Source organism: Sinocyclocheilus grahami, unplaced genomic scaffold (assembly GCF_001515645.1).
Source record: "Sinocyclocheilus grahami isolate Dianchi unplaced genomic scaffold, SAMN03320097.WGS_v1.1 scaffold16.1, whole genome shotgun sequence".
NCBI lineage: Eukaryota > Metazoa > Chordata > Actinopteri > Cypriniformes > Cyprinidae > Sinocyclocheilus > Sinocyclocheilus grahami.
Genome location: NW_015505195.1, coordinates 2,573,084 through 2,587,253, shown reverse-complemented (window position 1 = coordinate 2,587,253; position 14,170 = coordinate 2,573,084). Strand labels below are relative to the sequence as shown.

Below are 14,170 nucleotides of genomic sequence, written 5' to 3'. Positions count from 1 at the left end.
ATTACATTTTAAGGGCATATATCTGCATTTTATAGGCTAAATCACAATTGTTGCCCTGCATCATGTTTGTCAACAGTCAACTGTAGGCTATTAAATGTAATGATATGCAGGTCTGGGGCAGGGCCAGTGCATCAATCGCGTTAAAATATTTTAAATCGCATTATTTTTCCATAACTAATCAATTAAATTAAAACAACAGCCCTAATAGCAACCACTTTTTATGCATTGGTTTAGTTTAAATATTATTTTCCGCACAAACATACCAGTTTTGCAATTGAGATTTAAAATAACATTCCACAAATTTTAAATAAGTACATTTTAATTTAAAGTAGGTTTATTTGCATTTTCTATTGATCGCAGCAGCAGTAATTCAACAAATTGTAACCATATCCTCCATTCAGAACCAACAAAATGGGGAATTGTGTCATGCAAAATTGTATTTATCACAGATTTTTGGGCCTTCTGAATTGGTTGTTTTGAGTCAAGAGTGATGGGATAGGAAACTTTGGTCCACTATCTAAAAAAGGCAATGAGTCGACTTCACAGGAACTTAAAAGTATAATGACCTAACTCTTAATAGTTTGGTTGTGAACAAAGTGTTTACAAATGGTATTTCTTAAAAGTAGCAGATTGAGTAATAAAGCCAAAGTGCTGAATGTGACTCCATGGGAACCTGAATGAATATCCCAGAGCATCGCTCAGTTGACATGATTAAGTCCTTACTCAGCACATCAGATAATGATTCAGTGAACATGACTCTTCTGAATATGATTCACTGGATGTGCTCCACGTTAATGAACATAGTTACTCTACGCCTGGCTCAGAAAGTAACCACCAAAAGGTTCAAAGAACTATGGTCTAGATGGGACATACTGTAGCAACTTTGACCACCAAAAAAAAAAAATCACATTAATGTGAATAAACGAGCACTGGGGGGTTTGAAGTTAGGTTTACACTCCTGACACACATTGAAAAGTTACATTTTGGATGATGGAATAATACTGTTATTAAATGCACTCTGTGAGGTTCATGAAAAGCTCTGTCATTTTTAAACCCCTTAGTGTCACGTTCCAGTTTAATCCCTGTTGGAGGGGTCAAAGACCTTACAAATCGTGCAACAGAGGTGCTGCTTTCAGAAGTGAGGCAATCCTTATGCTCAAACAGACACAAATCCCCCAGGAGTTGGCTGGAGACAAAGTAGATCAAGATGGATCCCCCCCCCTTTTTGAATGAAGATTCATGAAGATGAGTGCTCTGTTCCCAGTTTGTCTTGTTTCACCTGTCAGGTTGTGCTCCACTGGGAGACGGCGTGTATGAGAGAGCGTGGATATCCCCAGTGTCTCACGGTAAGCTCTTCTGATTGAAGAACGAAGTGGCCGCTGACTTGGCACGGGTCGGTGGGAACCTTTCTGGTTCTGGTTAGCAAACTAAAGCCACTCGTGAGAGATCAGGCCCTTACTGATCCGAGCCTATTGCTTGCTTCTAAACACTCAAACGCGAAAGTGCAGTCAAGCGGGGAAATTAGCTTAAGATACAATGTATCAGTGCAGCTACTGTTTAGATCAGGGGGTGATACTGAAACCTGCTGAAATGGACTCAAGTTCAAGGAATTTGATTATTTATGACTATATTTTATGACACTAATCAAGAGTTTTATGAGACTAATGAGACTAAATATACATGCAAAGTTGGTCAAAGTTTAGAATAACTAAGACATTTTTTATGTTTTTGAAAGAAGTCTCTTATGCTTACCAAGGCTGCATTTATTTAATAAAAATACAGTGAAAACTGTGGTAATGTGTGATATTATAATTAACTGTTATATATTTTTATATATTTTAAAATGTAATTTATTCCTGTCATGACAAAGCTGAATTTTCAGCATCATTACTCCAGTCTTCAATGTCACATGATCCTTCAGAAATCATTCTAATATGCTGATCTGATGCTCAATAATTACCAGTTATTATTGGTGCTCAATTATTAATTATTGTAATTGTTCTTATTATCAGTGTTGAAAACATGTTTATGCTGCTAATTTGCTTATTATATTTTTTTGAAAACCTACTTTTTTTTCAGGATTCTTTGATGAATAGAAAGAATTTATTTTACATTTATTTGAAATAACAGAAATAATTTGTAACATTATAAATGTCTTTGGTGTCACTTTATAAATAAAATAGTAAAAAAAAAATGACTTACCTCAAACATTTGAATGGTAGTGCATCATGGTTTTCACAAATATATTAAGCAGCAAAAAAAAAGTTTAACACTGATAATAATAAAAAATGTTTCTTGAGAACCAAAGAAGAACGTTAGAATGATTTATGAAGGATCATGTGACACTGAAGACTTGAGCAATTCAGCTTGACAAAAATAAATTACATTTTAAAATATATTAAAATAGAAATTTATGTGAAATGGTTATTGTAGTTTACTTTATTACTGTATTTTTGTCAAAAATAAATGCAGCTTTGCCGAGCACAAAAGACTTCTTTCAAAAACATGAAAGAAATCTTACCAACCTTAAATTTTGAAACAGTTGTGAATATAAACGTATTCCAATAAAACATGTAAAAAAAATTGATTTCCTCTCATTAATACAAACCTGTTTATCATTACCATTAAGGTAGACCAGGATCAGCTATTCCTAATTTTACTGTAAAACTGTCACCTACAAAACATGTAAATGAAGTCGTTGAGGTGCCAATGCCACCCATTAAACCCCTCGGCCCTTCAGGCTGGTGAGCACGTTCCTCTGAGCAAAATCCAAACACTTCTGCATCCCTCCATCTCAAACTCCATACAACGGAGACCACTAGATGTATTTTCACTGGCATATATTTTAATATTAGCTTCAGAAAATGACACTAGTATTTGCGAAGTAAAAGGAGTCTAAATGGGCCATTTCAGCCAGGGTAAACACATTTAGCAATGAGGTCAGAGGCTGCAGCAGTGGAGTCAAGAAAGTTATATAATTTTGTCAAAATGTTTAACGTCCTGCTAAACCATTTGGGGGAAAACAAGAGCGGCAGCTGCTGTTGACTTTGGCAGCCAAGTGTATACTCAAGGCTTTAAACATGTAAATCAAAATGCTCCATCTTCAAATGCAACTAGACGTTTCATACCTGGTTATTCGTAGGTCCTGGCAGAGATGCGGCATTAGACGGATGGGATAAAGCGTGCTATATGTGCGCATATATTTTTGATCGGGAACCCCAACTCTAATGACTTCCGAAAACAAGATGGCCATTTTCTTAGCGACTGTATGAGAAAGTTATAATATTACAGCTGGCACTTGACTTACTAGGTGGATAAAATGCTATTATGTTTCAAGCTCCACATATACTCATTACTTCCAAAAAAAAGTTCACGTCCACCTTCATCTCATGCTTTGTGTGAAGGGTGTGTATAATCTTACATTTTCACAGACTTAAACCTTCAGCATCAGTGAAAAGCAGAGTCCTCTGTACGCTTGAATATGTCATTGTGACCTTCAGTGCAATAGCATATAGCGTTACATGCGTATTCCCTGAGCTGGTTTCGTTCAGCTCTCATTCCTCTCCAAGTAGCAGTAATTGTTTGTGGAGCTTTAAAATGGTTTGCTAATTTTCTTGAGCGTTTTTTGCATTCTTTCTGTGACCTGGAAAAACAGCTCACCTTCCAAAAAGATTTTTAAGGACATGACAACTCACTGCTGCCTTGGGCACATTTCATGGATGTTGGAGCATTTTTGCTAGAAACTGACATCTCCAATGGGCTTATGCGAACGAAAACGTCACTTTGATTCAAATTTCAGGCTAAAAAAAATAAAAATAAAAAATTTACTCACATTAACAGTGCATTCTACAAACCCGATTCCAAAAAAGTTGGGACAATGTACAAATTGTGAATAAAAACAGAATGCAATGAAGTTTCAAATTTCAGAATACAACATAGATGACATATCAAACGTTTCAACTGAGAAAATGTATCATTTTAAGGGAAAACATATTTTTGTTTTCCCTAGGAATCAGACCCACAACCTTGGTGCAATGCTCTACCAGTTGAGTAAACAGGAAGAGAAAAAGAACAAGAGAAGTATAAAGAGTTGCAAAGCTCATTATTGTTTCGATAGTTATGTTGTTTACAAGCTCTTGAATTAGTTTCCATTCTCAGATGTGGGCGAAACTGGTTAATTTACTTAACACTGCACTTTTGCTTTCATTTAACTATGATAAAGAACCGAAAAATCCCATTTAAATCTGATGCTTTAAAAGAACAGATCTATTTTCTCTCCTTTTCTCTTTCTCATTTCCAGCATCTCTGTTTGTCACTATACACACTGCACATCTTGATGACACATTGGATTTGCAGCTCTGGACTTGGCTGGTCCAGAGGGAAATCATGGTTTTTATTGGGAAACATGCCTCAGTCCTGTTAGGGACATATTAGACTTCATTGTATTCCTCCTCTGAGCATTCCAGAACACTAAACACAGCTTGAGGACAGAAAGGAACAGAGGTGCACTTTTTTGGGAACGCGGTCCTGCTTTAATTACACAGCACTGACAACTCTTAACTGAAGCCAAAAGCACAGAGTTGGTTTATGTTGTGTTAGGGTGACATTGGTTTAATCTAGATTTGCTGGATAAATACACACTGAAGCCAGAGCAAGAGAAGAGCGCAGCCGCAAGCATCAAATGCATCGTAGGGTGTGTGTTTTAGGAGCGTGTTACAATGAAAACAAACGTTCTGTATGGGCAAGGGAAAAATTTGCTGGTGGTGCTTTGCATGGTAAATAAATCCAGGCCCCTAAATCAGCATTGGTTCTTACACACAGGGAAACACACATTAGATGGCACACATTACCAAAGAAAATCTCCTGTTATGAGAAAAACCTGGAGCAATGCAATAGCAACAAAATCCTGGATGTGACTAGTTATTCCGAAGCAATTTGATGTCATCAAGTCATGGGTAGGTGCTTTTCGTAGTTATTAGGTTTTAAAATAAAAAAAGCTCATTATTATTATTCAGGTGTATTTTTCAGTGACTGTTTCTGCTGGTTACATAGTACCAGTAGGTGGCGACAAATGAGTGAGTCAACGAGTGAGTCAATGAATCAACTCATCTGATTCATTCAAAAACACTGATTCATTCAGGAATGAAACAAGTGACTGTCTTTATGAGTGAGTCAATAAATCATTCCCTCAACCAATTATTTCAAAATTTTAATTAAACATTTACTCAATGATTCATTCAAAATACGGATTTATTCAGAAATTGATCAAGAACAGTGTCTGAATTCAGAAAAAAAACATACTAGCGTACTACTTATTATTTGTACTACATCTTTATATGGCAAAAATAGTAAGAGTAGTATGCTACCCTCAATTCAGGCACTGAATCATTCCAGAGAGAAACAAGTGACTGTCTTTATGAGTGAGTAAAATTTACTCAATTGACTCATTTAAAAGCAATGATTCATTCATGATGAAACAAGTGTCTACTGAGTGAATCATTGTGTACTTTTTAATTAGACTAAAGTATAACATCTCAGATTGTTCACAGAGCATATTGCAATGCACTGTCGGATTGCCTTTTCTTCAAAGGATCCATGTAGTGTCAACTTAACTCAAAAGGAGATATCTTTCAGAGATATAACAGCCTTTCTGTGACAGCTCACTCAATGGAACTGAGCCAATGTGTGTAACTATGACTACAGTGATATCTGTTACTGTGATGACAACCTTCATCCATTCTGACATCATCTACATTGATCTCATCCGCCTTGCGTGTATGTCAGAGCAACTGGGACTAAATGTGGCGCTCGGTGGGTTAGGTACTCACCCTTCCCGGGTGTTCTCGAGGCCAGACAACGGGGAGAGATGGTGGGGGCTTCCAATGTCGCGGTCCAGGCGGGGCTGCCTGGGGGGCAGGTCAAGTCCAGAAGAGAGCAACTCAAGTGGGGCTCCATTGTGTGTCGTGCTGGAGCCGGCGTAGAGGCCTGGAAGACAAACAAAACTAATGTGCAAAACATGCCTAATAAACCTCAAGGAGCCCTCAAGAATGGCACATTGACCAAATTAAATACAGCCCTTAATGGCAACAAGCGCTTGTTATGACAACACAAACTCACCAAGGCCCTTTTGGATGAAATTAAATGTTCCTGTTCTGTGCTGTTAGCAGTTTATTGTACATGATTTATATTGCTGTGCTGAATGGATTTGATTGACTGTTGCTGTTTTGAATGTAACATCTTTGACAGATCAGTTCAATTTTAATGGAATGGCAGAACTAGTAAGTATAGACAGATCTACCTGAAGCTACTTGTATTGAAATGAAAGGAACAGTATCTTTAGCCAAGGACACATAACCTTGAAGCAAAAAACAGCGGATGCATCAACTTCATCCACAGTGTATAATGGAAATAACAGTGTAGATCAGAGCTCCAACTGCTCCAAATGTCATCCCACCACTGTAAGCAAACCAGGCCAGATGAAAATGATAGTTGCTTGTTCTGTAAATGGGCTTCTACCATCCCTAGGCTTCTTGTGCAGCCTGAGAGACTGACAGGCGGACACTCTTCCTGGTTGCTCCGGCTGTTAATGTGTTCCTCTGAATTTGCCCAGTAATTGTTTTCCCAGAAGCCCTCTGGAGGGACGGCTGTGCACGGCAGTCGTCAGCGGCTCGTCCCAGCACCCCTTCTCTTTGTGCTCCTCTTCATCTGCTTTACGGTGGAAGCGGGGGCCCATCTGACAGTTTTCTGAACTGGTTACAAACTTGATTCATTACCCAAAATCATCAATCAAAGTCTTTAAATGGTTTCTCCTTTAGCCCTAACATCTGCTACCAGACTGGGAAGCATTCAACATGTAATGGCCATGATTGCTTTAGTTGTTATCTGCTGGAGAGAGGGGAGGGGGTGCACCAGGAGGCAGAATCAGACTCTAAAGGCTGAGAGTGATTGTGAATTTCTAAATAATCAGTACATTCATTAATTAATACACATGTTTAATAATTAGTACAAGAGTGAATTTGAATTATAAACAACTTGTAAAAATGCTTTAATTAAGCAGTTTTCTAATTTGATATTTATTTTTTTATATCACACAAATGCACTTACATTTCAAGTTATACATATTATTTCAAGAATATGCATACGTATATTTGTTATATAATTTGTTGTCTATATATATATATATATATATATATACACCCCCCCACACACACACACGACACATTTATAATGGAAAATAGATAATTATAAATATGTAAATATAAATAATTTAACTCGTAAAAATACTTTTTTCATTTTCTAACTAGATTTTTTTAAATTATATTATCACACAAATGCACTTATATTCCTGAACAAATTATTTATACATATAAATTATATTTCAAGTATACAGTATATCCCAAAAATGTTAAACAGTATTTGATATTATAGATAGAAAAATAAATAGACAGAAAGATAAATAGATAAGGCAAATAACAAATAAAACCAAAATGATAGAAATTAGTGTTGAAGAATCCATAACTAACCTTATCACAATATATAATTATGACATGATCAGCATATATTCAAGCAGCCACAGAGACTGCACAACATTGTATGGAGCAGCCAAATGCAAACCTACACAAAGACACAACACAGGACTAGAACGCACTTTATATGTGCAAATTACAAAATCATAGAGGTACCCACTCTCCACTTTGCTTTTCTTTTTCTACTGGCCCCGGAACAAAGCTTAGGGAGAGCCATAAACATCAGGAACATTAAATGCAGGCATCTTGGCCAGTTCCAACCACAACTTCTCCTCTAAACAAGAACAAACAGCCACAGTAACATAACAGGTCCTTCAGGCTAAAGACATTTGCACATTGAAGCAACAACTTATCCCCTTTGAAACGAGCAAATGAGAGAGACTGTGTAAGCCAGGACGCCTATTTTCCCCTGGCACACGTTGGGGGTGATTTAAGCTGTTGCAGTGCGAAGTGTGTTTTGTACAAGGATGCTTTAATGATGGGGAGTTCTGCAACTGCCCTTCAAATTACTCTCTCACGGATGTTTAGAGTCTGTTCTACCTCTCTCCTCCATGAATTTTTGCTCTTAAACGAATAGTTCACACAAAAATCTAAATTCTGTCATCATTTAGGGCATGTTCACACTTGTGGTTCGGTTCTCTTCGTTCTTTTGGTACGGACCAAAAAAGAAAATTATACATTTAGTCCTGGTTCAATTAGCATTCATACTGTCATTTTTAGGACCGATCCTTAAAATACAAAACAAAAACAAGGGGCTTTTATGATGTATATTTTGCAACATAACTTGCTGAACATCCCAAACAATCTTGTGCATGGGGTTAAATGCACTCATTGTATGTGCATACATTTGATGGTGCTTTTACCAGCTGAGAACTTGTAAAGAGCTTATGAAATGTGTCAAAACATGCTAGCGTTTTCACTTATTCAAATGAACCACACCAACAGAGCAATCGCACCAGGGTTTGTTTTAAGCGACCCAAAAATTCCAAGTCTCATATCATTCAAAACATGTATAACTAACTTTCTTCCACAGTTAACTTTTTTTTTTGGAGTTAAAATAAAAATGGAATTGTGATTTTTCTGACATGAATTGCAATTTAAAATGTGATTAAAAAATGTTACAAGTATGCTGTGCTTGTTTGTAGATATGCACAACTGGTGATATAACAAAATGACAATAAAATTAAATTCAAGGGTCAAGGTCAACTTTATTATCCCCAGAGGGCAATTTGTTTCACAGCCAGCAGTAAACCATATACAATCAACAAACCAACACCACACCGACGACGACATCTTAAGTGGCGGTCACACTAGACTTTGAACGTGCGAAATTTTTTCGGACGCCGCTGCGATATAAAATAAAATGACAAACAACATTAAGTAATTTAATAATAATACACCAACACCACAACACACACACACACATGACTTCCATTAATAATATACATAAAATTATTTGTAATTTAAAAAACCGATGGCAGCTGGTATAAAATATTTTTTTAATTACCTACATAAAGGCAAATAATATCTGCGAGTAGAAGGAAGCAACTTGAAAACATTCTGCAAGGGATGGCTGGGATCATTCATAATTAACTCAGCCTTCTTCAAAGTCCTGACCTTATACAAGTTGTTCAAATCATTTAAAGTGGTGCCAACAATCTTACCACACACTTTAACAATATCCTGCAATCTATTTCTGTTTTTTACATTAAATGACCCATACCAGCACACAAATGAGAAAGTAATCACAGATTCAATACAAGAGTAAAACATCTTCATGAAAGTACTGTCCACATTAAAACTACAAAGCTTCCGCAGATAAAACATACGCTGGTGGGCTTTCTTACACACAGCATCCACATGAGCCTCAAAGGTCAACTTTTCATCTATTACAGTACCAAGGTATTTAAATTGACGTACAACCTCAACAACATGATCATTAATAACCACAGGAGATATGACTGTAGGATTCTTCCTAAAATCTATAATCATCTCTTTAGTTTTAAATACATTCATGTCCAGAAAGAACAAATTACACCAATCAATAAAATCTGCCAGTACAGGACCATGATCAAGATCCTCACTATTTAAAATGGAAACAATCACTGCATCACCCGCAAACTTGATGATATGATGCCTCTCTAATAGCGTTTGATTGACACTCATTAGTATAAAGCACAAATAAAAGAGGTGAAAGAACACATCCTTGCAGTGACCCAGTCGAAGAAAAAACTAAAGTATATCAGATAAAACCCTGTTTACTTTCACACGTTGAGATCTATCAGTTCAAAATTCCATCAGCCAACATATCAGCCCAGAATTAATGCTATAAACCCTAATTAACCTTTCTGCTAAGATATGAGGCTGGATACAGTTAAAGCAGATGAAAAATCGATAAAAACTAATCGCACAAATGTCTTTGCACTCTCAAGATGTGCTAAAATCATGTTTAATAGAGTACCTATCGCATCATCAACACCCCTATAGACCTGTAGGCAAACTGAAACGGATCTAAATTTGCCTGTACCATGGTCAAAAGCTTATCCTTCACAATCTTCTCAAATGTTTTCATAATCAGAGAGGTAAGTGCTACTGGTCTATACTCATTTAAACATTGTGGTACATTATTCTTAGGCACAGGTACAATAATAGATTCCTTCCGAAGACGAGGAACCTTATGAAGGTGCAGTGACATACTAAAAATAAAACAAAAAATATCTGCCAATTGTTCTGCACAATTTGTAATATTACGGCCTCCAATACCATCAGGGCCTGGACTTTTCCTCTCTCTCTAACACCCCGGATGAGTTTTAAGACTGTATCCTTATCAACATTTACACTATTTTGCTCAAAAGAAGCATTTTTAAAAACGGCCCATTCCTGACTAAAATTATGAATATTAAAACGATTATAAAAAACATTCAAATCATTAGCAAGATCAAAATCAAGCTTCCCATCAAAAGAAATATTCCCCATCATAGACTTCACCCCCTGCCATACAGAACGAGAATTTCCAGTGCTAAACATATTTTCCTAAACATATTCTCCACTTTATCCTTGTAATTAAGTCTTGCCAGTTTAAGTTCCTTACAAACTTGTTTTTGTAATACCTTATACTGAGTCACATCACCTTGATTAAAACAAAAGTTCCTCTGAATAATTGTATTGTAAATTATTTAATATATTAACTTTGTTTGATATTTTATTTAGTAGTAATAATAATCATAATAATAATTATTATTGTTGCGGTCTATTGTTGGGGAAATGATTTTCAAAGACAAACCTAAGTAGAACCAACTGCACCAAGCCGTGAAAAAGGCACAATTGACCATGAAAAATATAGACTACAAATGTTTCTAAAGGCCGATGGCAAGAGCCAAAGAGCTAATTGTACTGATGAGTTGGGCTGATGAGATGATTTGTACAGAGATTTTTTTTTTTAAAGAGATAGATAGATATTATGTTTTTATCCTTACCTTCCTACGGGCCTGCTGCTCTTTGGCGGAGTGGATCTTCACATGTTTGCGGAGGGAACTGGGGTCTGTGTAGCGTTTAGTGCAGCCTGGGATCTGACATGCATATGGTTTCTGAAACAGGAAATAAACAACGAGTCTGAGAATCATAATTATATGCAGTTCAGCAACAAAGAGGACACAGAAACACACTTCTATAGACACAAAGACATTAATCATTACATTATGACGACGTTTATAATTGAGTAGCTATAATTATAGTTTATAAGAGACATTAAATACGGTGCACAACATTTATGAACAGACATGGAAACTACAAGCACATGACAATTTAGACAAGCAACTATTTGGAACTCCCAAAATAAATGATGTGTCTAAATGATGTGTCTATGAAGTCTAAATAAAAAGTCATTAATTCTGCATAAAATTTCTAAATATAAAACGTAAAAAACTGATTCAATATTTACATTTCATTAAATTTTTATTTAAATCTGAAAATAAATAGAAAGTTTTTCGAATTTGAAAAGCTGAAAACAAAATAAATAAATAACTATTAAAAATCATAAAAATTATTAATATTCGTTATTATTTCTAGGTTACTAATACAGGTGTCAAATATGCAAATTTGTTCTTTATTTAGATTTGTGTTAAATCAGATAATATTATTTACACTTTCAAATTGAGTGTAAATGGACAAACACAAGTGCAATAACTGTTTATTTATAGTTAACAGTTTATAAATAGTAGGAAAGACAGTATCCTACCTTTCAGCTGAGAGGACGTAGGAAGAAGAAAAGAAGAATACAGATTGTTTGGTAAATGTCAGACAGACATACAGGTACTGTACAAAAACTTAATTTACTGGTTTACGGGGAACAAACTACTGTGCCAGTTTTATATTACTTTGCATTTTATCAGCGTTGAATTGTTTAAACATGTACATTTTAAGATATATATCAGTGTACCCATGATTCTCACTGGTAAACTTTCCTGAAACACTCTCTCTCGGTCCAAAACATGCAGAGGTGATTTTCTCCCATGCATTTTACACTGCTGTTTTTTCTAAAACAGAGGCAGTCATTAAAGTGAAAGTGGATAGGCTTCCTTTATTAGCTCTCTTTTCCTACCTTCCCTCGTTCTCTAAATAACGCTGTTTTTACAAGCTGCTCGCAGGGCAGCTCGTCTCTGCGCATTTATTTGTTTTCACTGTGCAATGCCATATAATCCCCCTGAAGGTCTAAACGCACTGAAAACAGAAAACGAGAAAGCTTAGGAATGGAAAACAGAAAAAAGGCCGTCAAGAATAAATATCATTACAGTCGGAGTGATTTTTTCACTGTATATAAGGCGTGTGGGAAGGCTGTGACATAGGCGAGTTAATGTGCAACGCTGGGCATCTGGAGACGAGGGGCTAATTGGCCATGGCAGTGTGGCGGTAGCACAGCACGGGAGCTGTACTGCGATGTGATACAGCACAGGGTTCTGCCAGTTAGTGAGGAATTACTAACTCAAGTTTTCCCTGACTTTTATTTTTCCTCACATTGTTGGAGTGGGATGCAAGATGTGCCTGCCTCTCTCTCTCGGTTTCTTTCTCTCTCTGCCATGTGTCGTTGCTATCACAAATGGAGCATGGTGTTAAACGACGTATAATATAACGAGTTTTCCCTCTTCAACCCATAGAGACATAACATTATGCCTGTTTTGTGCACGCAAAATTAACTTGGGTCAAAGAAAGGTAGCAAACAGCACATTTATGGGTTTGTTTGTAAGGTCCATTTGGTTGGGGACTTAAGTGCTTCACTGTGCTTGGGATTTTTGCTCTGAACTTGAAAGCCCTTGGATCAACCATGGTTCACTCTTTAGTTTTGTTAAAGGGAGGGAACAGACGTTAAAATGTAGCCTGGAAAATAGTTGGCAATACTAAAAGCTACTAACCACCTACGTAAGCGGGCAATATCTTTTAAAAAGGCTTATTATAAATATCAAACTAACAATACTTTTCTGGCAAAAAAATGAAGGAAATTAAGAAAAATATACATATAATTCTCCCTAAATTATATTTAAAAAAAATGCTGAAAAACAGGAGCATTTAACCAAATATTCTGCTAAAAAATATCTAAAATGCTATGCACAGACACAGATTGTTTTATAATTTTTTTTGTTAACATTACTTGTTTAAATAAACTGATTCGCTAGAATGAATCAGAGTTCCCAGTGCTATATACCAGAGAGAACCATTGGGATTGAAAGGATTGAAAAAAAAACAATCATTTGAAAAAAAAATTAATATGAAAATGAAGACCTTTTAGGATTTTTCAACGCTATATATGAGAAAAAACATTTAAGATGAACCGAATTACTATATAAATGTAACTTTCCAATATGAAAGTGAGGACCTTTTCGGATGAACCGATTCACTAGAATGAATCAGCGTTTCCAATGCTATTTATAAGAACCAATTGAGATGAACCAAATCACTAGAATAATCTTTTAACTACAATAACTTTCCAACTCAACATATGGAAGTGAGAACCTTTTAAGATGAACTCATATATTTTAATGTGTCAACTTTTCAGTGCTACATAGAGAGAGAATGATTTAGGCAGAACTGATTCACTAGAATGAATCAGACTACACAGGAGGAAGGAGGACTGTTTAAGATGAAAAGATTCCCTAAAAAGATTCACAGCTTTAAAAATAAAAAAAACACTGCCACACTTAAATGTATTAAGCATTTAGTAAAACTAGGCTATTAGTTTGTGTTTCCCCAACACTACTAATTTCTATATTTAGGATGGTGTCAGTAAAGAGCAGTGTTTGTTTTCTTGTGTTTCGAGGCACTTCTTTTGAGTTTCAGGTATGACATACAGGTTAGGGTGGGCTGTATTTATGTACTCACAGTGTCCAGGTGTGTGCGCTGGTGCTTTGCCCTGTCGCTGGAGTTGCTGAATGCTTTCTGACAGCCTGGATGCTGGCACATGTACGGCTTCTCTCCTGTGTGACTCCGCAGGTGAATCTTCAGATTCTCCAGCCGTGAGAAAGCTTTGTTACACCCTTCAAACTGAGGGGGAGAGATGACAGCAGTAAACATCAACAAGTGTTTTATAGAAATGCCAGCTTTTTTGAAGGATTATGGTTCACCAGGCCTTGCCTTTGTGCATGAATGTGAAC

General features: G+C 36.2%; 1 protein-coding gene across 1 annotated transcript in view; it reads right to left on the bottom strand.

The window, feature by feature from the left end:
- Positions 1-14,170, bottom strand: part of LOC107549835 (zinc finger protein GLIS1-like) — a 53,956-nt gene that overhangs the window by 18,053 nt on the left and 21,733 nt on the right. The window contains exons 4-7 of the mRNA XM_016231010.1: positions 13,899-14,060; positions 11,003-11,113; positions 6,118-6,124; positions 5,829-5,985 (exon numbers count right to left, since the gene is read on the bottom strand). Coding sequence (XP_016086496.1) covers positions 5,829-5,985; positions 6,118-6,124; positions 11,003-11,113; positions 13,899-14,060 — 437 coding nt within the window. The remainder of the gene's footprint in view (positions 1-5,828; positions 5,986-6,117; positions 6,125-11,002; positions 11,114-13,898; positions 14,061-14,170) is intronic.